A 25757-nucleotide genomic window follows, 5' to 3' on the forward strand; every position below is an offset into this window, starting at 1 on the left:
AGTATCATTAAAAAGATAACTATTTAAACCAAGAAATTTGGTCAAAATATATAACAAACAACTTGGAAACAAATTAAAATTCAGAATGTTCAGTTTTTCTCAACTATTAAGTCAAGATATTTAAAAAAAACAATTTAGTAATTAATATTATATGTACTGTTAATTAAAGATAAGAGTTTGGCTAATTAAGTTATGGTTGTATCGGGCTATATTATTGCTAAAAATAAGAATGGGCCCACTACTTCTAGCCCAACAAAGAGAAATAAATAATGATTACTAACGGTAAGAGTAGGGGTGGATTGGTACGGTATAGAACGTCATACCGTATACTGTACCGAAAACTGCGGTATGATAATATATCATATTAATGGTTGAGACTTGAGACATGTTTAATGAACTCTTTTCCTCTAGAAATCGACTGTTTTGCAGATAATGAATTGAACTTTCAATACCTTGTTTTATTAGTAATTTTCTATGTAAAGTAGGATATGTTGGGAAATTACAGGTGAATTAGAGGTCATTTGCTAAGTTTGGAAAATCTCCAAACACAGTTGATAAAAACATCTCAATCCAAGACAACCAGTTTCTGATATTTTTCTCCAGCAATTGCAGCATCCATCACCTCCACTGGATCTATTATTCTTCCCTTTTCTAGAAATATTTTCATCAAATTCTTCGAGTATCCGCTCACTAGCGCCACCCCTTTCTGGTTCCCCGCCACAGGCGTCGCCATCGAATCCCTCAAATTCCAAAACACAATCTCCGGCACACATTCTCCGTATCCCTTCTCCTTAAACTTCCTCACTATAGCCTCATAGTCCGTCTCCCATGGATTCGATGATGCCTGATCGAATTCCATATCACTGAACACAAACAACCTCTTTATCATCTCCTCCGCCTTCAGCTTCCCTTTCACCGCCACTTCAAGTATCACATCAAACACCTTCTGGAAATCAGTGTTCATTCCCCATTCCATACGTTCAACAAACTCTGACTTCGATTTCAAGCTCTCCCCTTCCACTTTATGAAGCTTTGGATTTCTGCTGAAAGTGATGAGCTTCCCCTTCCATGGCTCCTCGCTCAATTCCGATACCAAAATCCCTAGCGCCACCGATACCTTCATCGGAATCCCTTCCATACTCCCTGAAACATCACAGATTGCTAGGCAATTGCTCAATTTCCCGATCTTCGCCATGTCATCCACCATTCTCCTCCACTGCAGCTCCGCCACTTCGCCTTCGTCTCCATCATTCAACGATTCAATTATCTCATGAGGAAGCAATGCGCCGGCGGCTATAGTGGCTTCGCCGGACTTCACTTTCTGGAGATACTCTTTAAACCTTTTTTCGTCATGGTTGTAGAATTGAGTCTTGTATGTTTTCATCGCGACGGAAGCGACTCTGTTGTAAGGCAGAGATCCCCAATCGTTGGCGCCGATGTAAACCTCCGGCAGCTGCAACGCCTTCCGCAGCGGCACGAGCACTTCCTTCCTCAGCCGATCCCTCACTCGATACGCGTAATGCGCCTCTTCCACCCCTTCATACTCAGGAAACTCCGCCACCGGAAACACCTTCTTCGCAATGGTTTCACACAGCAGCGTGATTCTGTCGAACGACGAATCGAGAGAGGGGCACCATTTCGCGGCGAGGCTGATTTTGTTCAATTCCCCCAATTTCAACATCTCCATATCTGATCTCAGCAGCTGCGCGAAGAGATCGGAAATGCAATTGTGCAGGAACTGGAAATCGGCGTCGTGATTGAATCTCTCCACCACTCTCCTCGCTCTCTCAATCCTCCTCTCTTCAGGCGTCGAATTCTTCCCACCGCGAAACTCCGCCATTGCTTTAAATGCCTCCTTTCTTCTTCTCTTCTTCTCCTCATTTCTTCTTTTCTTCCCAATTCTTCTTTTCTTCCCCGTGCCGTTAAGCATATAAATTTGCCAATAAATTCCAATCCGTTTGGCCGATTTTCGCGCCTCGGCTCCTTCAAGGATACGGAAGAGGATCTCGAGCAAATCCTTGAAATAGCCGAAGTCAGTGAAAGCGGCCGCGTTGCCGGCTAGGGTTTTGGGGTGGTGCTGGTGCAGCCACAGCGCGGTGGTGTAGAAGCCCTCTCTGTCAGATTTGCCGGTGCCTCTGACTTCGCGGAGATTGCAGATGAGTTTGAGAGCCTTGAGCGGATCATGATCCCACGCGAGCTTCAGGCGATCGGCAACTTCTCCGGGCGGCGTGTCTGGCACGACGTGGAAGAAGAAATCCAAACATGGATTTCCCGACGTCAGAAGCGTCGGAGAGTTGTTTTCCGTCAAGCCTCTCAGCGTTGCTGTTTTGTTAAAATCTTCGACCATGAATGCATCTCCCGTGGCGGTAGGGGCGGCGGCGGAGGTGAATTTAGGTGGTTGTTGATGGATCTCCGGTGGTCCGACGAGGAGGGCGGCGGCCATGACTGGGGTTTTGAGAAAATGTATGTAGAAAATGTTGATAGAGTTTTTGAGAAAATGTGATATGTTTTGAAGCGAAATCGATTGGAATTTATAGCAGAAGATGGCCGTGGAGGCTAAGCATAATGAAAATAAAATTAAAACTTGGAAGCTACGCATAAATAAAACAATGTAATTAGATAAATCTTATTCGTGACATGCGAACGATTTAGTTCATAGTTATTGCACCGATATTTGATTTCAATAGTTCATAATTGAGATGTTCGGTTTGCAAGATTGTATCATGAATTAAATATGTATGGTATTGTGTTTGGTTAATGAGATTCAATTCCACAACTCAATCCTATATAGATAATTATGGGATAATTAAATAATGAAAATTATATCGTGCTATCTGGTTTTGTATACGGTGAGTAGCTAGTCATTTTTCTCGCACTTAAAATCATAATCCTATAAAATATTCTGGCCAACCAATGAATTTTAGGAATGTTTGATTTCACATATATAATGGCAAATAAGATTATTAATTTTACTAACGCAGTTTAATTAGTTATATTAAACGGTAGGGGTGATCGTTTAGAATTCAAATCGAATGCTTGTTTGCCATGCCATTCGAAAATTTAAAATTGACGATAAATGAATTTGATCCGATACAAATTGCCAGGAAATCCAAAATCCGAACTATGAAATCTGATCCGATTTAAAAAATTATAAAATTTATAATCTAATTGCTCAACACAAATGATATTGGTTATATTTATAACTATGTTATATTTTTATTATATATATATATATATATATAGAGGGATGTATTCATTTCCTTTTTGCATATTTTCTCTTTTTCCTTCTCAATCTCAGCCCCACGATTTTGTCATCCGACGGTTAGATTAGTGCCACGTGTCATTTAATAATGCAGATTTTCCCTTTGAATAATGCACACCGGCTAATAATGCACCATTATAGTGTCATAATGCAGATTTTCAGTTGAATAATGCACACCGACCAATAATGCACCATTATAGTGTAATAATGCAGATCATCTGGACCGTTGATGAATGAGATCTAACGGCTCATATTAAGAAGATTAAAGGATCTAAGGGATGAATAGAATAATAACACTCCCCTTCCCTAATAATGAAGTTAATTAATACACAATAAATTTAGAAAATGGATGTTTAGTGTGTTAAATAAATAGATAAAAAAGGAAACGAGAGAAAAAAGTAGAGAATAAAGTAGAGAGTGAATAAAATAGAGATAATAAAGTAACAGAGAGTAAAGTAAGAAAGAGAAAAAAGTTACCCCCTCCGTCCGCCATTAGGAGTCCCATTTGAGTTTGGCACGAGTTTTAAGAAATATAAATAAAAGTGGGCGAGAAAAGATAGTGGAATGTGAGGTCCATTTTTATATATAAGTTTTAGAATAGAATCTGAATGGAATGAGTTAGTGGAAAGTGAGGTGTACCTATCATTTATAGTCAAAGTGAACCAGGACTCCTAATGGCGGACAAACTAAAATGGTAAACCGGGACTCCTAATGGCGGACAGAGGGAGTACTATATATAGAAATGACTCAATTATGAGGGAAATTCTCGAAATGGAAAAATACCTCAACTATAAAGGAACAGAGGGAGTATTAATATATGCAGTTTCAAAATTTATAAAGATAAGATTTCTTGTTGGACCGTTTTGTTTGTTTGGTTATTATGATAATTTACATGTATGTATCAGACTGTATATTCGAGGTGAGCTTCACATATTTATTGATGTTACATCATTAGTGAGCTTTCACCAATGAGGTGCATCTTCTTTCTAATATCATAGGACGAAGAAGAGTTGATAAAATTTAATTAAAATTCACTTCCTAAGCCAATGAAAAGTAGATAATTTGTGACATTAGCCACGATATTATATTTGTCACGAACTCTACTGTTACTAATTGTTGAACCTAGAAGCTTAATACATTATATAAGTACTAAATAAGATTAAAAACTAGAAGGCTACACAAACAAAATAATAATTGGATAATTGGTAGCATATATGCGAATGAATCAGTTGGTAATACATAGATAGCTAGGCAACGATAAATTCACATAATTTTAGGAAACAATCCCAAATAAAAAACCAAGAATTGCTTCATTCTTTAGTGAACCAAGGGTGAACAAGAGCGTCTCTAGCTGATATCCTCTCCCACGGGTAGTACGCGAGAAGCCTCTTAAGCAGATCCAATCCCGATTCACCGAGCCTCGTATCGGACATCACCACACCTATCACGTTGGTCCGGCCCCAGAGCCCCGCCCGTATGCACTCAAGCTGATGATCATCCGACCGCCCCTGAAAGATGGGCGCATCCAACACAAACTGCGCCATCATGCACCCCACTGACCAGATATCGACCTTACCCGTACACCCTTCCCACTCCACAAGACTCTCAGGGGCCTTGTAAATCCTCGTCCCCACTCCCCGGCCCCACAGGGACCCAACGCGGGCCGAGAGCCCAAAGTCGCAGATCTTGACCCTCCCCTCGCCCCCGTAGAGCACGTTGGCCGGCTTGAGATCCCTATGCATCACCCCGTTCTCGTGGAGGAACGCCACGCCCTTCAGTATCTCGAAAATTAGGGTTTTGACCAATTTTGGCGGGAAGGGTTTCCCCAATTCCTCCCTCAGTTTTTCGAGGTCGGATTCGACGTGCTCCATCACGACGAAGACGTCGCTCCCGTCCAGCACCACCTTCTTGAACTCGACGATGTTCGGGTGGGGCCGGAGGGAGTCGAGGATTTGGATTTCCATCTTGGTCGAGTCGCTCAGGCCACGAAGCTCCTCCTTGATCGCCACAATCTCGCCGGTCGCATTGTCGCGGGCTTTGTAGACGACGCCGAAGGATCCGTGGTTGATCACCTCCAGAAGCACGTAATCAACCATGATCGGAAATTAAGAATATTGGTTGATAATTGTGAAATCTAAACTTTTTTTGTTTAGTTTGATTAGTTTATAAAGAGAGATTATTATCCTAAACCTACTAGAACTCAGTGACTACGCAAGCTATATTCTTGATTTTCTTGTGATGGTAGTTTATTTTGTTTAATTTTCCATATATAAGAACTACCGTGTCAAACTGAAATCTGGTTAATTTGTCACATAACATAACAGATAGGAATACGTGAGTAGGGATTACGCATTAACCTTTAATTCTAATTAAGTACTTATTACTTCTGATTTTGTTGCGTATTTAGATGGAATTTCCATGTATATAATCGTACTTTCTGACTAGTTATTGCACGTGTCTAATTTCCATGGTTCCTAAATAAAAAATCAATTCTTTATAGTACTATTCATTTATTTAAAGTTAATTAGTTTGAAAAAAATATAAATCTTTTTTTTAAATTAAAGAATTAATAATATTAACAAAATATTTGAGATATTAAACTAAAAGAAATGTATGCAACTTTTTTTAGAAATGTATGCAACTTATTATTACTTATATTGCTACTACTAATTGACAACTTCCATTGAATATAATTAAATAATTTAAATCTATGGCGAAGAATAAGAATTGGTTGATCACATTATATATCGCATTTAATTCAAATAATTGTATTTAATTTTAGGTAGATATATACATACTTTTTTGGTTAACATCAAGTTCATGGGGACTAGGAGGTGAAATTAGTGAGAAAATAAAATTTATGATTCGTGTTTAATAAAATAATAAAAATAAAATTAAGCACATAAATTCGTAAAAATCCTGAAACTAGAAAAAAAGAATATCGAATCTAACACTATATACAATTATAAAGAAAGTTGCATTAGTTTCCTTATCGTATTCAGGATTTTACGAGATGTCCATCGCTATAGCAAACTCATTCCCTTTACAATCAGAGCTAAACAAAATCTATTTATATCCATCGATAGTTATATTCTTTTCTCGGAAAATTCTATTATTTCACCATGAACAACGATGTGTTGACGGAGATTCTCTTGCATTTGCCTATCCAATCTCTTTTGAGGCTCGGAGATGTCCGCAAATTTTGGGGTGACTTTATCGATTCTTCGTTTTTTCGAAAACTGCACACTCTCAACAACAACAAATTAGATAACACGGTATGTCTAGAAGTAATTTTATCCAATGGTGGAATTCGATTCGAGTCCAACACAATATGAAGTCATTAATGTCGTATGATTCCGACCACTTGAAGCAGTTAGGGTTAAATTTATGGGATAGCAATGACGACCGAGTTTGGTTGTACGGGTCAGTTAAGGGTCTAATCAGCATTGACTACGCGAAACGATATTTTGTGCCCATAAGCTACCCTTTTCCGAGCCAACTCAGGGGGCGCTTATTGATGTGTAATTTTAGGTTTATTACAATAAGATCATATAGCACTCAAGTTCAATTAATTAACTCAAATATTACCACTTCACTGCAAGATTACAGCTTCGTGTGTAGTAATTTAAGGTGTCGATCCACAGGGAAGGAAATATTATTTAACTCTAAAACATAGAAAACACATACTAACGAGGTAATTTGATTTGAAGATTTTGATTTCAATATTATGCTAAAACAATTAAAAGGAATAAAACGAGCAAGACAAATGAAGAGAAGAAATTGTTACTCCAAACAATTGTAGACAACAAGAGGGTTTATCTTATAATTCGATTCTATCTCAAGATAAACGGGACACACAAGAGCAAACTAAGGCGAAGGCACTAAACATGCTAAACACCAATGGTTAAGGAATAGCTAAACACATATTCATAAAACCAAGTTTCACAATTCTAAAACCCTACGGAAGCGCTAGATTCATATAACAGTTTCAAATATGCTCAACATTCATTATCAATTTGTCATCTAAACGAATTCAAATGATAATTCAATACTACTTTGGTCCATATTATTTCAAGCTAAAGAGGCATCAAAATAAGAAAGTAAAACTATCACAAGAGATGCACCTTAGGGGATAATTTCATTCAATGTACAAGTAGCAAAGACAAGTATGAAATAGAAACGAACATAGGATAAATCATGAAATGTATTTGTCTAACAACATGTTTGGAGCAACAATGGAGTTCTTAGCCTATCGTAATTAAACTAGGAACAACAATGTCGAATGAAACCATGGATCAATTTCGGAGAAGTTGAGGATGGTGAATAAATGAAGTTCTCTTCTTTGCATTTTAGTCTTCAGCCCCAATTCTCTAAACTTTCTCACGTAAATTCTCTCCACCAAGCTTCTCCTTCTTTTCTTCCTTCCTCCTCTGGTTTCCCTCTGTCTCGCCTCCTTTTTCCTAATTTAATTCCTCAAACTGCCGAGAGTAAACTGCTAATTAGCAGTTGGAGCACCAAAACACCCGACCGGGTGAAATTAGAAGATAGAATCGCCCGACCGGGCGAACTGCTGCTGAATGCATCGTGGAAAACACCCGACCGGATGATTTGGTGATGTCAGAACACCCGACCGGGTGTTCTCTCTGGACTCCTCCTGATTTCCTGAAATCGCCCGACCGGGCGTTTCGTACCACAAAATCGCCCGACCGGGCGAACTGCTGCTGGATGCATCGTGGAAAACACCCGACCGGATGATTTGGTGATGTCAGAACACCCGACCGGGTGTTCTCTCTGGACTCCTCCTGATTTCCTGAAATCGCCCGACCGGGCGTTTCGTACCACAAAATCGCCCGACCGGGCGAAGTTTCTGGACTCCGAATGCTTTCTACATTTCACCCGACCGGGTGTTTTGTTGGAGCTACTCACCTTATACAAAACCAGATAGCACGATATAATTTTCATTATTTAATTATCCCATAATTATCTATATAGGATTGAGTTGTTGAATTGAATCTCATTAACCAAACACAATACCATACATATTTAATTCATGATACAATCTTGCAAACCGAACATCTCAATTATGAACTATTGAAATCAAATATCGGTGCAATAACTATGAACTAAATCGTTCGCATGTCACGAATAAGATTTATCTAATTACATTGTTTTATTTATGCGTAGCTTCCAAGTTTTAATTTTATTTTCATTATGCTTAGCCTCCACGGCCATCTTCTGCTATAAATTCCAATCGATTTCGCTTCAAAACATATCACATTTTCTCAAAAACTCTATCAACATTTTCTACATACATTTTCTCAAAACCCCAGTCATGGCCGCCGCCCTCCTCGTCGGACCACCGGAGATCCATCAACAACCACCTAAACTCACCTCCGCCGCCGCCCCCCCTACTGCCACGGGAGATGCATTCATGGTCAAAGATTTTAACAAAACAGCAACGCTGAGAGGCTTGACGGAAAACAACTCTCCGACGCTTCTGACGTCGGGAAATCCATGTTTGGATTTCTTCTTCCACGTCGTGCCAGACACGTGATGAAATAGGAAACTTTCATGTAAAGAAGCAATAAATAAATATAAAGAAGACATTGTTTTTGAGCTCAAACTGTGTATTCAGATTTTTCATCGGTTCATGCTCTATTACTGTAACGCCCCACTTTTCGAACCCTAATTTTTCGAACCCTAAGATGTTGTACTTATTGCTTTGATTGCCGAATTAAATGACGGATTTATTATGTGATTGAAATGGTGACCTAATTTTGATTTGATCGAGTCAAATTCGTTGATTTTATGAAGTGGCTTAAATTAATTAATGTGGAATGAAATATATCATGGTGAATTATATTATTTCGGGGAGTGAGATTTAATTAGGATCATAAATAATTACCTTGCCTTTTTATGAAGGGAATTTTCGACCACTATTATTATTTGGAGAGGAATTTATTTTTCTTGGATTTAATTATTTGTTTTGGGATAATTATCCAAATTAAATCCTAAAGCCTAATTATCTTATTTATTTCTTGATAAAATCGGCCCCTATTGTTTTGATTAGGGAGATTTCGAAATCTCCTAGCTTGTGGAAGAAGAAATTATTCACTAATTATTTTGATCCCTCAATTATTTCCTTCCATGTTTTAATTGGAATATCCTAGCAAATCTTTCCCTACTTTATTTATCAATATTTGGAAATTATTCCTTGTGGGAGGAATTGAATAACACGCTTATTTTCATATTATTTGGGAGGGCTTTTATTGATTTTCTTGCTCCGTATTATTTTATTCTGCTCCGTGAAAATACTAAATTAAATCAATGGCTAATTAAATAGCCATGATTTACAAAATATCCTCCTTATTTCTCCATCAATGACACGCCATTTCCTCCCCCAAAATCTTCCCAAATATCTCAATCATTTATTTCAATTATTCTCCCAAATCTTCAATTAATTGTGGGATATTTCTTAATCCTATAAACAAAGGATCAACCCCTAAACCTAACACACAAATCACACGCCCACTTCTTCAAACCACACGCCCCACCCCCTTTTTCATCTCTTCTCCCACTTGTTATCCATTTCACTCAAGATCCTATCAATTTTCCAAGAGATTGTTGAAGAACCAAGGTTTTAATTGCTTCCTACCGATTATTTCGTCCAAGAAAAGGTAAATTCAAACCCATATTCTTCAATCCTCTCCATCTAGACTTTCTTTGACTCCCTCATGCATGTAGAGAGTGTAGGGAATGAAGATCTAAGGGTTTAATCGGTGGGAATGTGAAATCATATGTGTGAGTGCGTTTTGATTGCAATTACTTGTTGATTTATTGAATCCTCGGTGATTGATGTGCGATTTCATGAAAATATGTGTTTAAGGACTCTTTTGAGCATGATTGTATATCAAAACCATGAAAAGATTGATTTTGAATGAGTAGGGATAAACCCTAATTCGAATTGCTATCAGTATGAAAATCTGTGATTTCCGAACAGTGTGTTCTGATGTATTTTTGACCAACCAAACGAACTCCGATTTGACCGATTCTTCTTCCTGTGTAAACTTCGTGATGTCTTCTATATTGTGTGTAAATTTCGACCCATTTGGCTAAACGATGAATTTATGGTGAATTTTTAAAGTTGACTGCGCGATTCTGCCAAAAACGTGTTTTCTCGACCAGTAGGTTACGCCTTTGGTTTGCCCGACTTAAAAGTGGTATTTTGACATGAAATTTAAACTGAATGTTATTTGATGAGTCTACTGCCTTGTCATAAAGTTTTAGCCCCATCGGAGGTCGGATGATTTTTAAATAATTTTTACAAAAAAGTTGCGCAGGGCTGCCAGATCTCTACTTTGGTTAAACAACTATATTTGTATGCTTGAATGACATACATGAGTTTACATATGTGATGAGGTGATGTGATATGCAAAGATGGGTGATATGATGTGATTCCTATTGTTGATTGGGAAAGGGGAGTGATCTAGGACATGCATGATTTTAGTCCATGTTAGTGACTAATCGGGGACACATTATCCAAAGGTGAAATTTTGTGCGAGACGCGTGATACCAAAGGAAAAGCGAAACTTGAAAACTAAAGGATCGAGGTGGGCTCTCTTCCTTTTTAAATAAGGACCATGTCCTAATGTTTTATCAATGAGAATAAATGTGACTTCATGCCTTGTTTTGGTTTTTACGTGCCTATCTGATGTGGTTTTTGCCACTATTTATAAATCGAATTCGGGTCCCCGTAGGGCAGCAAACCCTACTTGGATTAGTGTACACCTATGGTAGACTGTGTGCTAGCGTACGGGCTGGCCGGTCTAGTGACCTGGTTTGCGGCCGCATTCCTTGTCATGTATTGGCAGATATGGTTAACGTCTATGGGAAAAATGACTGATCAGTCGATGTTTGAAATGGAAAAATGATTTTGAGTGCCTCGGGCCTTTCTAAAGAAAAACCCCGACGGTTACTTACGTACGGCATGATATCATAAACTGTATTTACAATGTTTTCGGCATGAGCCACTGAGTATTATTTCATAGTACTCAGCCCTGCATATGTTTTCCCTATATGTAGGTTGAGCGGCGACGGGCGGTTGGCGGTGTTGAGCAGGAACTAATAATGAACTGTGGTTGTTTTGGTTTTGAAATTCCGAGTGTCGTTGTGTCTTCACACATGACGTCACTCTTCTCTTGGATGCTTCCGCTGTGATATTTTTCTTAGAATACTTTTCATTTAAATTCTGAAACTATTTTATGATGGGATGTTTGAAACTCGTTACACTTTTTGAATAAATGCTAAACCATAGTCTTTATTCATTAAACCCTAATACTCTTGGTCGCATTATTTATTAGACTTAGTTTTTAGTCAAATTTTATTGAAAACCCTAGTCTTCTATGCCGTTCATCTAAACCCCTTTAAGTCGCGATCGCCCGCTTTTATTAACCCTAAGGGGCGGTCGTGACAGTTTGGTATCAGAGCCTCAGTTCTTTCTGCTCTGGACCCAAGAGTCTTGTTTGAGTCAAAATCTATGCATGTGTAATTTGATAAATTGATAAACATCGATAGCTCAACACCACAACTCGTCTCCGCCCAACCACAAAAAAAAAGAGGTAAAAATACTTTTGTGAGTTTTGGATTTGATTAACCGAAGTTGAAATTTTCGATGGGGAACAAAGTTGATATGATATTTTCGAAATTTTTGCTTGGAATATGAATGGATGAAAATGCATGGATATGGAATTGATATTTGCGCTTATGCCCAAGATGATGAATGTCGTTATGCGATGAACTTGTATTTTACTTGATAAGGAAAAATTGGCAAATATGTGATAACTCTATATACGTTGGATGAATGAAGTTATATGATTGTGATTATTCAATTGCTTTATGAGGCAATATGTGAAAGAACTTGAGCATGCTGCTATACATAATTGTAAATCATGTATGAATGAAGAATTTTGAGATAGTGTCGAACGTGGAGGCAGGAAAAGCCTAACGCAAGGCAAGCGACGCGTGGGGATATATATCGCGACTTAACGAAATGCGAAAACGCACGAACCTTTTTTCGGAAATGAAATTCCATTCATTCTTGATATGATACTACCCGCACACCTCCATCATTGGAGATTTATATATACGCACCCATCATATTCTCAGCATCATTCGAAACCTCATACACCGTTATTTCTTTCGATCCTTGTGCTGATGCTGAGTTTTTATGGCCCAACGGTATTATGCTCTGATGCGTAATCGCTACTCCAGCGAAAGGGACCACCCGGTTGAGCGCTACCGAGATTACGAGTGGGACGGGGAGCTCTTCCTCATGACCTACGTCACCGAGTTTTACAGTAAATGGATGAACGCCTATGCATATGGGGGAGCTACCCATCACGAGGGGATCCAAAAGCTCATCCACACTCTACCATCTCCTTGGAGCGAGTGGACCGCTCAGGCGTCTCAGTTTTTCATATGGTATAGCCCGCTCGATTACACCGCGCGAGGGGATTTGGTTGGCCTTATAAAGGTGCTGCTTCCGGCCATGACAGCGGCATTTGATGGACCGCCACGTGATCCACCTCCACATATCTATCCGCCGGGTACAGCCCGCATGCGGAAGTATCGATGCGACGAGGAGCCACGCGTCTCCCGTGTTCCTAAGAGAAGGAGACTCGGGATGCGTGTCGCAGCCCCTCAAAGAAGCAACAGAGAGGTCAATGGGAGGTTTGGGATGACCCCTCCACCTGCGGGTGTCGAGGAGGAAAGTGAGGAAGAGGATCCCGAGGAAGAGGATCCCGTAGAGGAGGAGGACCCAATTAGAGAGAGCGTTGGAGAGACCGAGGAGAAGGAAGATGAGGATGGAAGGGATTAAACATAATAATTCTATAATATTTTACTACGATTTCCCATGTTTTGGATACTTTACCGTTTTTGCTTGACCTTGACATCGTTTTGTCCTTTGTTTTCGTTATAATGGAACTAAGACCTCTTCGAGGCAACTTTTCATATTTCTATGGGAAATTCTTGTCTTTTGCTATCCTATTGTGTAATGATTTGGTACCATCCCTTATTATCTTTTGTGCGATTATCTTTTGCTAGCCTATGACGCAATGGCCTCTTGCTATACTATATTGTAATTGTCATTTTCTATCATATTGCACAATTACCTTTGATGTACTATTGCGCAACTATCTTTTGACCACTCCATTGTACAATTGCCTTTTGCCGTCTTATTATGCAATTGTATTATTCTGTTGTGCAACTGCCTTTTTCTATCCCAATTGTGCCCTTATGTTTTGCTATTCTATTGTACAATTGTCTTTTGTTACATTATTAAACAATTACCTTTTTCTACCCTGTTGAGCAATCGCCTTCTTCTACAATCACCTCCTGCTATGCTATTTTGCAATTGCTCTCTTGTTATCATTCTGTGCAATTGTATTTGATACCTTTGCAAAAGCTCTTTATGATGCAATTGCCCCTTGATCTCCACTTTTCAACTATGCCACATGACTATTCTTGGATTTTGAATAAATGCGATAGTAACTCGTGTGGTACTGAATCAGAATGCCGCCAAGACGCAACATAAGACGTAACAATCCCGAACCTACCCCTCAGACGATGGAAGAGAGTGTGACACAACCCATCCCTCCACCACCGCCTCCTCCACCTCCGGTTGACCGTGAAACTGTGAAGCTTTTTCTAGAGCAAAAACCTCCCGTCTTTGATGGAATGGGAGAACCGGCCCAGGCTGAATCATGGATACGCGCATTGGAGCGCATTTTTGCAATCTTAGGGTGCAATGATAGGGAACGGTTGAGTTGTGTGACCTACCAACTAACCGAGTCTGCTGACTTCTGGTGGGATACCAGGATGAAGACAATGCCCCGAGATCAAGCAGCGGGGATGACTTGGGAAGGCTTCAAGACAGAAATATATAATAAGTACGTGCCCAAGAGCTACCGGAAGGCAAAGGCATCTGAATTCTACAATTTGACCCAAGGGCGCATGACTGTGACCGAATATGACCGTGCGCTCAACAACATGACCCGGTACGCACCTGACCAAGTCGATACTGACGAGAAGCTGGCTGAAAAGTTCCGTGAGGGACTAAGGCATGAGATAAGGATGTCGTTGGCTAGTCGTGGGAGACTCTCCTACGCGGAAGCGTTAGCCCTTGCGCTAGATATTGAGGCAGCTATGCCCAAGGAGAGGATGAAGGAAAACACTACTTTGGCACTACCTCCACCACACCACTCTCGAGAGAAGAGGAAGTGGGAGGGGAATCGGACCCCATATGACAACAAGAGGTACCAGCCCATCCAGAACCGACCACAGTATGGTGGAGGGCAAAACTCATCCAACCAGAGAGGCGACTTCCGGCCCAAGCCACCCCAATGCAATGTGTGCTCCAAGTACCATTTTGGAGAGTGTAGAATTCAGAACACCACCAAGTGCTTTAACTGTGGGGGAAATGGCCACTTCTCTAGAGAGTGTCCGAGCAAGAATGTGGGAATGGGGTCGAGGCAGAACACTCAAGGATCCCGCCAGCAGCCAAGGGCACTGCAAATTGAATCAAGGGGAAATCGCGATCAACCTACGCGACAACAACAACCTTACCGCCCAAGACTCCCTTCTCAGGCTAGAGCATATGCCTTGAGTCAGAAACAACCCAAGACTGAACATGGGAGTCACGAGAAGGGAAACCTGACAGGTATGGGCAAAATCCTCGACACACCCATTGTTGTATTGTTTGATACGGGCGCATCACATTCATTCATATCTGAATTGTGTGTGGACACCTTAAGTTTACCTGCTTACAAATCTGAACATAAGATGATGGTGTCCTCACCAGTGGGAGGGGTAATAGAGGTTTCTCGAACATGCTCGAACGTAGAAATTGTTATGGGAGGACTTAAGTTAATCGCTCACAACCTACAAGTCATGGCAATGGGGGATATTGACATAATTTTGGGAATGGATTGGTCAGCTACGAATTTTGCTACTATTCGTTGCAAGGAGAGACAAATATCTCTGCAAGCCCCGGGGAAGGAACCCACCATATACTATGGAATCTCGATGAACCGGCGAACGTCTATCATCTCCGCTCTTCAAGCTAGTGCGATGGTGAGAAAAGGGCGTCCTGCTTATCTTGTCTATCTACAAGGAGAGGAGAAAGGAGAAATGAAAGTGGAAGATGTTGCCGTTGTACGAGAGTTTCCAGACGTCTTCCCCGAAGCTTTGCCTGGACCACCGCCAGATCGACAATTGGAGTTCACAATCGACCTAGAGCCAGGGTCGGCACCCGTGTCCAAGGCACCATACCGAATGGCGCCTAAAGAGTTAGAGGAACTCAAGATACAACTTCAAGAGCTTATGGACCTGGGTTTCATTAGACCCAGTGTCTCACCGTGGGGCACTCCGGTGCTCTTTGTCAAGAAGAAGGATGGGTCGATGAGGATGTGTATCGACTATAGGGAGTTGAACAAAATGACCCTAAAAAAAACAAGTACCCACTGCCGAGAATAGATGACCTATTCGATCAACTCCGAGGAGCCGGTGTGTTCTCAAAGATGGACCTAAGGTCCGGATACCATCAATTGAGAGTCCGAAGGGAGGACATACCAAAGACCGCTTTTCGCACAAGATATGGTCACTATGAGTTTGTTGTAATGCCGTTCGGATTGACAAATGCACCCGCAGTATTCATGGATTTGATGAACCGAGTATTCCACCCATACTTGGATAAATTCGTCTTGGTCTTCATAGATGACGTACTTGTTTACTCGAAGGATGAGAAAGAGCACGAGGAGCATCTGCGAATTACCTTGGAGACGTTGAGGACCGAGAAGCTATACGCCAAATTCAGCAAGTGTGAGTTTTGGCTGAAAGAAGTCAACTTTCTAGGTCACATTGTGTCGGCAGAAGGAATCCGAGTGGATCCCGCCAAGGTTGAGGCGGTACAACAATGGAAGGCACCTTCGACACCAAACGAGATTCGAAGCTTCCTGGGTTTGGCAGGATACTACCGAAGATTTATAGAGGGATTTTCCAAGATAGCGAGACCAATGACCCAACAACTCAAGAAGGGGGTAAAAGTCAATTGGACCCCGGAGTGTGAGGCAAGTTTTCAACTTTTGAAGGATAAACTGACCACCGCACCAATCTTAGCCGTGCCAGAGCCTGGAATGAGCTACGTGGTATACACGGACGCTTCGAAGGTGGGACTTGGATGTGTGTTGATGCAAAACAACAAGGTGATTGCTTACGCATCCCGGCAATTGAGGCCACACGAGTTGAACTATCCAACCCACGATTTGGAACTGGCAGCGGTGGTACATGCCTTAAAGATTTGGAGACATCATCTCTACGGAGTTCGGTGTGAGATCTTTACGGACCACAAGAGCCTGAAATATTTCTTCGAGCAAAAGGATTTGAACATGCGACAACGAAGATGGCTCGAATTGGTAAAGGACTATCATTGTGGCATCAACTACCACCCCGGCAAGGCAAATGTAGTGGCAGATGCCTTGAGCCGGAAGAGTCATTCCCAACTGGCTGCTTTTCTCACCAAAGAAGAAAGCTTGATACGCGAATTTAGCAAGATGCGTTTGGAAGTGGTAAGGGCACCCGAAACAGTGAAGGGTCGAATTGCCACCTTGATGGTTACACCTGATCTAAGAACAAGAATTGTTGAAGCCCAGCGCATGGACGCGAAATTGGAAGAAATTCGAGTCGAAGTAAGAACTGGCGAATCTGGGAATTTCCGTGAGGAATCCGACAATGCTCTCACATTCGAAGGGAGACTCTGCATACCGAGTGACGAAGGACTCAAAAACGAAATCATGAGTGAAGCACATGAGACTCCTTACACCGCCCACCCAGGGAGTACGAAGATGTATCAAGACTTGAAGAAGACCTTTTGGTGGAATGGTATGAAGAGGGATATAGCGGCATTTGTGGAGCGCTGCTTAGCCTGCCAACAGGTGAAGGCTCTACATCAACGACCGTACGGAAAGTTGCAACCACTAGAAATTCCCGAGTGGAAATGGGAGCATATCGCCATGGATTTTGTGACAGCATTGCCAAAGACGCAAAGAGGGAATACTGCCATCTGGGTAGTTATAGACCGACTCACCAAGAGTGCGCACTTCATACCGATTCCCATAACCTATGGATCAAATAAGCTAGCTCAAATTTATATAAGGGAAATAGTGCGACTGCATGGAGTCCCAGTGACGATCACGTCTGATCGTGACCCGAAGTTCACTTCAAGATTTTGGATCAGCCTACAACGGGAGCTAGGGACTCGTTTGAATTTTAGCACGGCGTTTCACCCGCAGACGGACGGACAATCCGAGAGGACGATCCAAACCCTCGAGGATATGTTGAGAGCCGTAGTGTTAGACCGAGGAGGAAGTTGGGAGTCCGCACTCCCCTTGATCGAATTCGCCTACAACAACAGCTTCCAGGCAACGATAAACATGGCGCCGTACGAAGCCTTGTACGGGAGAAAGTGTAGATCCCCGCTCTACTGGGACGAAGTTGGCGAGAGAAGGGTACTCGGGCCCGACGCAGTCGAAGAAATGGTTGCAATCGTTCGACAAATTCGTGAAAGGATAAAAGAAGCTCAAGACAGACAGAAGTCATACGCGGATGCACGGCGAACCGACTTGCAATTTCAAGCTGGAGACAAAGTCTTCCTCAAAGTATCCCCGTCGAAAGGGATAACACGTTTCGGCGTCAAGGGAAAATTGAAACCGCGATTTATTGGACCGTATGAAATCCTTGAAGGAGTGGGTCCTGTTGCATATCGCTTGGCGCTACCTCCGAACCTTGGGAACGTGCACAATGTCTTTCATGTGTCACAGTTACGTAAATACGTGTTCGACCCAAAGCACGTGATTCACTACGAGGAGGTCGCGTTGAATTCGGACCTGAGCTATGAGGAGAGACCCCAAACGATTTTAGACCGAAAAGTCCAGAACGTGAGAAATAAGCAAGTTGCCTACGTGAAAGTGCAGTGGAGAAACCACGGGCACGAAGAAGCCACATGGGAGCTTGAGGTCAAGATGATGGAGTTATACCCAGAACTCTTCCCATGAGAGTACCAAATTTCGGGACGAAATTTCTTTTAAGAGTGGTAGGATGTAACGCCCCACTTTTCGAACCCTAATTTTTCGAACCCTAAGATGTTGTACTTATTGCTTTGATTGCCGAATTAAATGACGGATTTATTATGTGATTGAAATGGTGACCTAATTTTGATTTGATCGAGTCAAATTCGTTGATTTTATGAAGTGGCTTAAATTAATTAATGTGGAATGAAATATATCATGGTGAATTATATTATTTCGGGGAGTGAGATTTAATTAGGATCATAAATAATTACCTTGCCCTTTTATGAAGGGAATTTTCGACCACTATTATTATTTGGAGAGGAATTTATTTTTCTTGGATTTAATTATTTGTTTTGGGATAATTATCCAAATTAAATCCTAAAGCCTAATTATCTTATTTATTTCTTGATAAAATCGGCCCCTATTGTTTTGATTAGGGAGATTTCGAAATCTCCTAGCTTGTGGAAGAAGAAATTATTCACTAATTATTTTGATCCCTCAATTATTTCCTTCCATGTTTTAATTGGAATATCCTAGCAAATCTTTCCCTACTTTATTTATCAATATTTGGAAATTATTCCTTGTGGGAGGAATTGAATAACACGCTTATTTTCATATTATTTGGGAGGGCTTTTATTGATTTTCTTGCTCCGTATTATTTTATTCTGCTCCGTGAAAATACTAAATTAAATCAATGGCTAATTAAATAGCCATGATTTACAAAATATCCTCCTTATTTCTCCATCAATGACACGCCATTTCCTCCCCCAAAATCTTCCCAAATATCTCAATCATTTATTTCAATTATTCTCCCAAATCTTCAATTAATTGTGGGATATTTCTTAATCCTATAAACAAAGGATCAACCCCTAAACCTAACACACAAATCACACGCCCACTTCTTCAAACCACACGCCCCACCCCCTTTTTCATCTCTTCTCCCACTTGTTATCCATTTCACTCAAGATCCTATCAATTTTCCAAGAGATTGTTGAAGAACCAAGGTTTTAATTGCTTCCTACCGATTATTTCATCCAAGAAAAGGTAAATTCAAACCCATATTCTTCAATCCTCTCCATCTAGACTTTCTTTGACTCCCTCATGCATGTAGAGAGTGTAGGGAATGAAGATCTAAGGGTTTAATCGGTGGGAATGTGAAATCATATGTGTGAGTGCGTTTTGATTGCAATTACTTGTTGATTTATTGAATCCTCGGTGATTGATGTGCGATTTCATGAAAATATGTGTTTAAGGACTCTTTTGAGCATGATTGTATATCAAAACCATGAAAAGATTGATTTTGAATGAGTAGGGATAAACCCTAATTCGAATTGCTATCAGTATGAAAATCTGTGATTTCCGAACAGTGTGTTCTGATGTATTTTTGACCAACCAAACGAACTCCGATTTGACCGATTCTTCTTCCTGTGTAAACTTCGTGATGTCTTCTATATTGTGTGTAAATTTCGACCCATTTGGCTAAACGATGAATTTATGGTGAATTTTTAAAGTTGACTGCGCGATTCTGCCAAAAACGTGTTTTCTCGACCAGTAGGTTACGCCTTTGGTTTGCCCGACTTAAAAGTGGTATTTTGACATGAAATTTAAACTGAATGTTATTTGATGAGTCTACTGCCTTGTCATAAAGTTTTAGCCCCATCGGAGGTCGGATGATTTTTAAATAATTTTTACAAAAAAGTTGCGCAGGGCTGCCAGATCTCTACTTTGGTTAAACAACTATATTTGTATGCTTGAATGACATACATGAGTTTACATATGTGATGAGGTGATGTGATATGCAAAGATGGGTGATATGATGTGATTCCTATTGTTGATTGGGAAAGGGGAGTGATCTAGGACATGCATGATTTTAGTCCATGTTAGTGACTAATCGGGACACATTATCCAAAGGTGAAATTTTGTGCGAGACGCGTGATACCAAAGGAAAAGCGAAACTTGAAAACTAAAGGATCGAGGTGGGCTCTCTTCCTTTTTAAATAAGGACCATGTCCTAATGTTTTATCAATGAGAATAAATGTGACTTCATGCCTTGTTTTGGTTTTTACGTGCCTATCTGATGTGGTTTTTGCCACTATTTATAAATCGAATTCGGGTCCCCGTAGGGCAGCAAACCCTACTTGGATTAGTGTACACCTATGGTAGACTGTGTGCTAGCGTACGGGCTGGCCGGTCTAGTGACCTGGTTTGCGGCCGCATTCCTTGTCATGTATTGGCAGATATGGTTAACGTCTATGGGAAAAATGACTGATCAGTCGATGTTTGAAATGGAAAAATGATTTTGAGTGCCTCGGGCCTTTCTAAAGAAAAACCCCGACGGTTACTTACGTACGGCATGATATCATAAACTGTATTTACAATGTTTTCGGCATGAGCCACTGAGTATTATTTCATAGTACTCAGCCCTGCATATGTTTTCCCTATATGTAGGTTGAGCGGCGACGGGCGGTTGGCGGTGTTGAGCAGGAACTAATAATGAACTGTGGTTGTTTTGGTTTTGAAATTCCGAGTGTCGTTGTGTCTTCACACATGACGTCACTCTTCTCTTGGATGCTTCCGCTGTGATATTTTTCTTAGAATACTTTTCATTTAAATTCTGAAACTATTTTATGATGGGATGTTTGAAACTCGTTACACTTTTTGAATAAATGCTAAACCCTAGTCTTTATTCATTAAACCCTAATACTCTTGGTCGCATTATTTATTAGACTTAGTTTTTAGTCAAATTTTATTGAAAACCCTAGTCTTCTATGCCGTTCATCTAAACCCCTTTAAGTCGCGATCGCCCGCTTTTATTAACCCTAAGGGGCGGTCGTGACAATTACAGAGGCTATTTATATTCATCTAGGGAAGGATCTAGAACTAGTCTACTAATCCCTAGCTGCAACAATATGACAGCTCAAACAAAGAGACAAGACACAATAACAAACTTGTCTTCATCCGGCCACACTTTCACGTGTTGTCAACATGTTGCCCGGTCCTTGCTTTCCTCTCAGGAGCACATCCTTCCAGCTCAGCATAGGAACCACATTGTGCGACGTGGAGCGCCGTGTAGGCATCTTGTCATCCAAGGCAAGCTCACTCACTGTCTTGATTATTTGCCCAGGATTTGCATCCATGTCAACATCCTTCAGCTCGATGACCATGGCTTGTTGATGGTGATTTCCAAGTTTGCCAACAACGCCGCCCGGAGAAGTTGCCGATCGCCTGAAGCTCGCGTGGGATCATGATCCGCTCAAGGCTCTCAAACTCATCTGCAATCTCCGCAAAGTCAGAGGCACCGGCAAATCTGACAGAGAGGGCTTCTACACCACCGCGCTGTGGCTGCACCAGCACCACCCCAAAACCCTAGCCGGCAACGTGGCCGCTTTCGCTGACTTCGGCTATTTCAAGGATTTGCTCGAGATCCTCTTCCGTATCCTTGAAGGAGCCGAGTCGCGAAAATCGGCCAAACGGATTGGAATTTATTGGCAAATTTATATGCTTAACGGCAGGGGGAAGAAAAGAAGAATCGGGAAGAAAAGAAGAAATGAGGAGAAGAAGAGAAGAAGAAAGGAGGCCTTTAAAGCAATGGCGGAGTTTCGCGGTGGGAAGAATTCGACGCCTGAAGAGAGGAGGATTGAGAGAGCGAGGAGAGTGGTGGAGAGATTCAATAACGACGCCGATTTCCGGTTCCTGCACAATTGCATTTCCGATCTCTTCGCGCAGCTGCTGAGATCAGATATGGAGATGTTGAAATTGGGGGAATTGAACAAAATCAGCCTCGCCGCGAAATAGTGCCCCTCTCTCGATTCGTCGTTCGACAGAATCACGCTGCTGTGTGAAACCATTGCGAAGAAGGTGTTTCCGGTGGCGGAGTTTCCAGAGTATGAAGGGGTGGAAGAGGCGCATTACGCGTATCGAGTGAGGGATCGGCTGAGGAAGGAAGTGCTCGTGCCGCTGCGGAAGGCGTTGCAGCTGCCGGAGGTTTACATCGGCGCCAACGATTGGGGATCTCTGCCTTACAACAGAGTCGCTTCCGTCGCGATGAAAACATACAAGACTCAATTCTACAACCATGACGAAAAAAGGTTTAAAGAGTATCTCCAGAAAGTGAAGTCCGGCGAAGCCACTATAGCCGCCGGCGCATTGCTTCCTCATGAGATAATTGAATCGTTGAATGATGGAGACGAAGGCGAAGTGGCGGAGCTGCAGTGGAGGAGAATGGTGGATGACATGGCGAAGATCGGGAAATTGAGCAATTGCCTAGCAATCAGTGATGTTTCAGGGAGTATGGAAGGGATTCCGATGAAGGTATCGGTGGCGCTAGGGATTTTGGTATCGGAATTGAGCGAGGAGCCATGGAAGGGGAAGCTCATCACTTTCAGCAGAAATCCAAAGCTTCAAAAAGTGGAAGGGGAGAGCTTGAAATCGAAGTCAGAGTTTGTTGAACGTATGGAATGGGGAATGAACACTGATTTCCAGAAGGTGTTTGATGTGATACTTGAAGTGGCGGTGAAAGGGAAGCTGAAGGCGGAGGAGATGATAAAGAGGTTGTTTGTGTTCAGTGATATGGAATTCGATCAGGCATCATCGAATCCATGGGAGACGGACTATGAGGCTATAGTGAGGAAGTTTAAGGAGAAGGGATACGGAGAATGTGTGCCGGAGATTGTGTTTTGGAATTTGAGGGATTCGATGGCGACGCCTGTGGCGGGGAACCAGAAAGGGGTGGCGCTAGTGAGCGGATACTCGAAGAATTTGATGAAAATATTTCTAGAAAAGGGAAGAATAATAGATCCAGTGGAGGTGATGGATGCTGCAATTGCTGGAGAAAAATATCAGAAACTGGTTGTCTTGGATTGAGATGTTTTCATACGTTCAAAATTGTCTAACTTCAGAATTATGCAATAGCAACCTTATTGGAATTGCCAATCATATATGATATGGTAATTACCTTGCACCATACTATCAAAACCCAATATTTACACAAAAATGCAAAACAACAAAGAAAATACCACGAGGTAACACATTATGGAGTTATCAACTCACCAAGAACAAAACAACATTACACATCAATATATGACTCATGTAGCATTATAGATTACTACTAGGAATGTGGACATGCTAAGGATATCAAACCATTCTTATTACACATTTAAAAGCTCACAATGTGGGTTAAAACAAGCATAGCATCGCTTGAGGAAAAGCTTGAAAGCTTTAGACTCAAAATGGAAAATTTGGGCAAATCTCATAGATATCCTCTTTTCACAACAGAAGATTTTGGAATCGTTTCACACTGGTCCGAAAGAGTTAGGAGGTGTTTCTTATATCATCAGAAAGCCACTGATGTCTAGTTTCATTTAAATAAAAGTTCATTCAAAAATTCCAAGCGGCTTGGAAGATACGACCGTTTTCCCATTATCCCTCAAAACGAGGCAGTTTTTATCAACTGTGTTTGGAGATTTTCCAAACTTAGCAAACGACCTCTAATTCACCTGTAATTTCCCAACATATCCTACTTTACATAGAAAATTACTACTCCCTCCGTCCCCTAATAGGAGTCGCTCTTTGACCGGGCACGAGTTTTAAGAAATGTAGAGAAAAGTTGGTTGAAAAAGTTAGTGGAATGTGGGACCCACATTTTTATATTGGTTTTATAATAAAATGTGAGTGGAGTGAGTTAGTGGAATGTGGGGCCTACTACCATTTATGGTAAAAATGAAGAGTGACTCTTAATGGGGGACGGCCCAAAATGGAAATTAGCGACTCTTATTCGGGGACGGAGGGAGTAATAAACAAGGTATTGAAAGTTCAATTCATTAGCTGCAAAACAGTGGATTTCTAGAGGAAAAGAGTTCATTAAACATGTCTCACGTGTCAACCATTAAGTATGATATATTATCATACCGCAGTTTTCGATACGGTATACGATATGACGTTCTATACCGTACCGATACACCCCTACTCTTACGGTTTAGTAACCATTATTTATTTCTCTTTGTTGGGCTAGAAGTAGTGGGCCCCTTCTTATTTTTACCAATAATATAGCCCAATACAACCATAACTTAATTATCCAAACTCTTATCTTTAATTAACAGTACTATAATATTAATTACTAAATTGTTTTTTTTAATATCTTGACTTAATAGTTGAGAAAAACTGAAACATTCTGATTTTTAATTTGTTTCCAAGTTGTTTGTTATCAATTTTGACCAAATTTCTTGATTTAAATACTTATTTTTTTAATGATACTAATAAGCAGGATAAATAAAACAAAAGAGCACAATGTCACTGATGAAGAGTAATTCTAAACCTGTAGTATATATTGATTAATAGTTCAATAATATCTCCACACATTGTAAGTAGAGAAAACATGCAAAATATCTTCAATCTTCAAACTCCTTCTCTAACCATGGGTGATTGAGAGCGTCTCTGGCTGATATCCTATCCGACGGATCGAACGCCAAAAGCTTCTCGAGCAGATCCAATCCCGATTCACTGAGCCTCGTCGTGCCTAATAACGAGGCAGACTTAGACATGATGTACATCCGTACTAGGTTTGTCTGGCCACAGACCAACCTACGTATGCACTTAAGTTGTTGACCATCCGACCGCCCGCGAAAAAGGGGCTTATCCAACACAAACTCCGCCATCATGCATCCCACGGACCAAACATCCACCGCACTCGTATACGTGTCTGAATCATCAAGAATCTCCGGAGCCTTGTAAAACATCGTCCCGACCCCACCTCCCCACAGGGACTCAAGCTGGGCCGAGTGGCCAAAATCGCATATCTTAACCCTATTCTTTCCCCCGAATAGGATGTTGGCCGGCTTGAGATCCCTGTGCACAAAGCCCTGGTCGTGGAGAAAAACGAAGCCGTTTAGTATTTCAAAAATTAGGGTTTTGATTAATTTTGGCGGAAGGGATTATCCAATTTCTCCCGCGCTTTCTTGAGGTCCGATTCTACATACTCCACCACGAGGCGCGGGAGGGACTGGAAGACTTCCATCTCCATCAAGGCGGAGTCGCTGAGGAGGTCCGAAGTTTACAATGTGGGAGGAGTATCTAGTCCTCGCGGATTGTCCAAAATTCAAGGACATCTGCGTGCAAGAGGTCACTGGAGCTCCTGGGCCGAAGCATACAAGACACAACCTTGCCAGGGACTACAGTAGCGGAAGCGGCTCGCATTCGTTCGAGCAGAACGACGAGAAAGTCGAAGAGACTGCCGCTACACACACTAGGCGAAGACGGCCCCGGGGACAACATGCCTCTATCCGCAGCGCCAGAGGGGCTAGAAGTGCCTCCCGCCCATCGTCGGCCGCGTCTGGATCGCGCATCCCGCAGCCCTCCCCATTCGCACAGCCCAT

General features: G+C 41.5%; 4 protein-coding genes and 2 long non-coding RNA genes across 6 annotated transcripts; 3 read left to right on the forward strand and 3 right to left on the reverse strand.

Moving 5' to 3' along the window:
* Window positions 1–511: 511 nt before the first annotated feature.
* Window positions 512–2485, reverse strand: LOC121783851. Its single transcript, XM_042182026.1, has one exon. The coding sequence runs from the start codon at window positions 2441–2443 to the stop codon at window positions 566–568; it is 1878 nt and encodes a 625-aa protein (XP_042037960.1). The 5' UTR covers window positions 2444–2485; the 3' UTR covers window positions 512–565.
* Window positions 2486–4572: 2087 nt separating this feature from the next.
* Window positions 4573–5358, reverse strand: LOC121785272 (cyclin-dependent kinase G-1-like). The gene has a single exon (XM_042183659.1). It carries the CDS (start codon window positions 5356–5358, stop codon window positions 4573–4575), a length of 786 nt encoding a protein of 261 aa, XP_042039593.1.
* A 4274-nt stretch (window positions 5359–9632) lies between these two features.
* On the forward strand, window positions 9633–11586 carry LOC121784017. Its single transcript, XR_006046691.1, has 3 exons — window positions 9633–9939; window positions 10808–10872; window positions 11345–11586. It is a non-coding gene; the product is annotated as an uncharacterized LOC121784017 (long non-coding RNA).
* A 7480-nt stretch (window positions 11587–19066) lies between these two features.
* Window positions 19067–21082, forward strand: LOC121784018. The gene is made up of 3 exons (XR_006046692.1): window positions 19067–19431; window positions 20299–20363; window positions 20836–21082. It is a non-coding gene; the product is annotated as an uncharacterized LOC121784018 (long non-coding RNA).
* Window positions 21083–21975: 893 nt separating this feature from the next.
* Window positions 21976–23250, forward strand: LOC121785273. The gene is made up of 2 exons (XM_042183660.1): window positions 21976–22044; window positions 22183–23250. The coding sequence occupies exons 1-2, from the start codon at window positions 21976–21978 to the stop codon at window positions 23248–23250; spliced, it is 1137 nt and encodes a 378-aa protein (XP_042039594.1).
* Window positions 23251–24773: 1523 nt separating this feature from the next.
* LOC121785274 (mitogen-activated protein kinase HOG1-like) lies at window positions 24774–25757 on the reverse strand. The gene is made up of 2 exons (XM_042183661.1): window positions 25659–25757; window positions 24774–25244 (listed from the first exon to the last, which is right to left on the reverse strand). The coding sequence occupies exons 1-2, from the start codon at window positions 25755–25757 to the stop codon at window positions 24774–24776; spliced, it is 570 nt and encodes a 189-aa protein (XP_042039595.1).

This window comes from Salvia splendens, chromosome 21, assembly GCF_004379255.2.
Source record: "Salvia splendens isolate huo1 chromosome 21, SspV2, whole genome shotgun sequence".
NCBI lineage: Eukaryota > Viridiplantae > Streptophyta > Magnoliopsida > Lamiales > Lamiaceae > Salvia > Salvia splendens.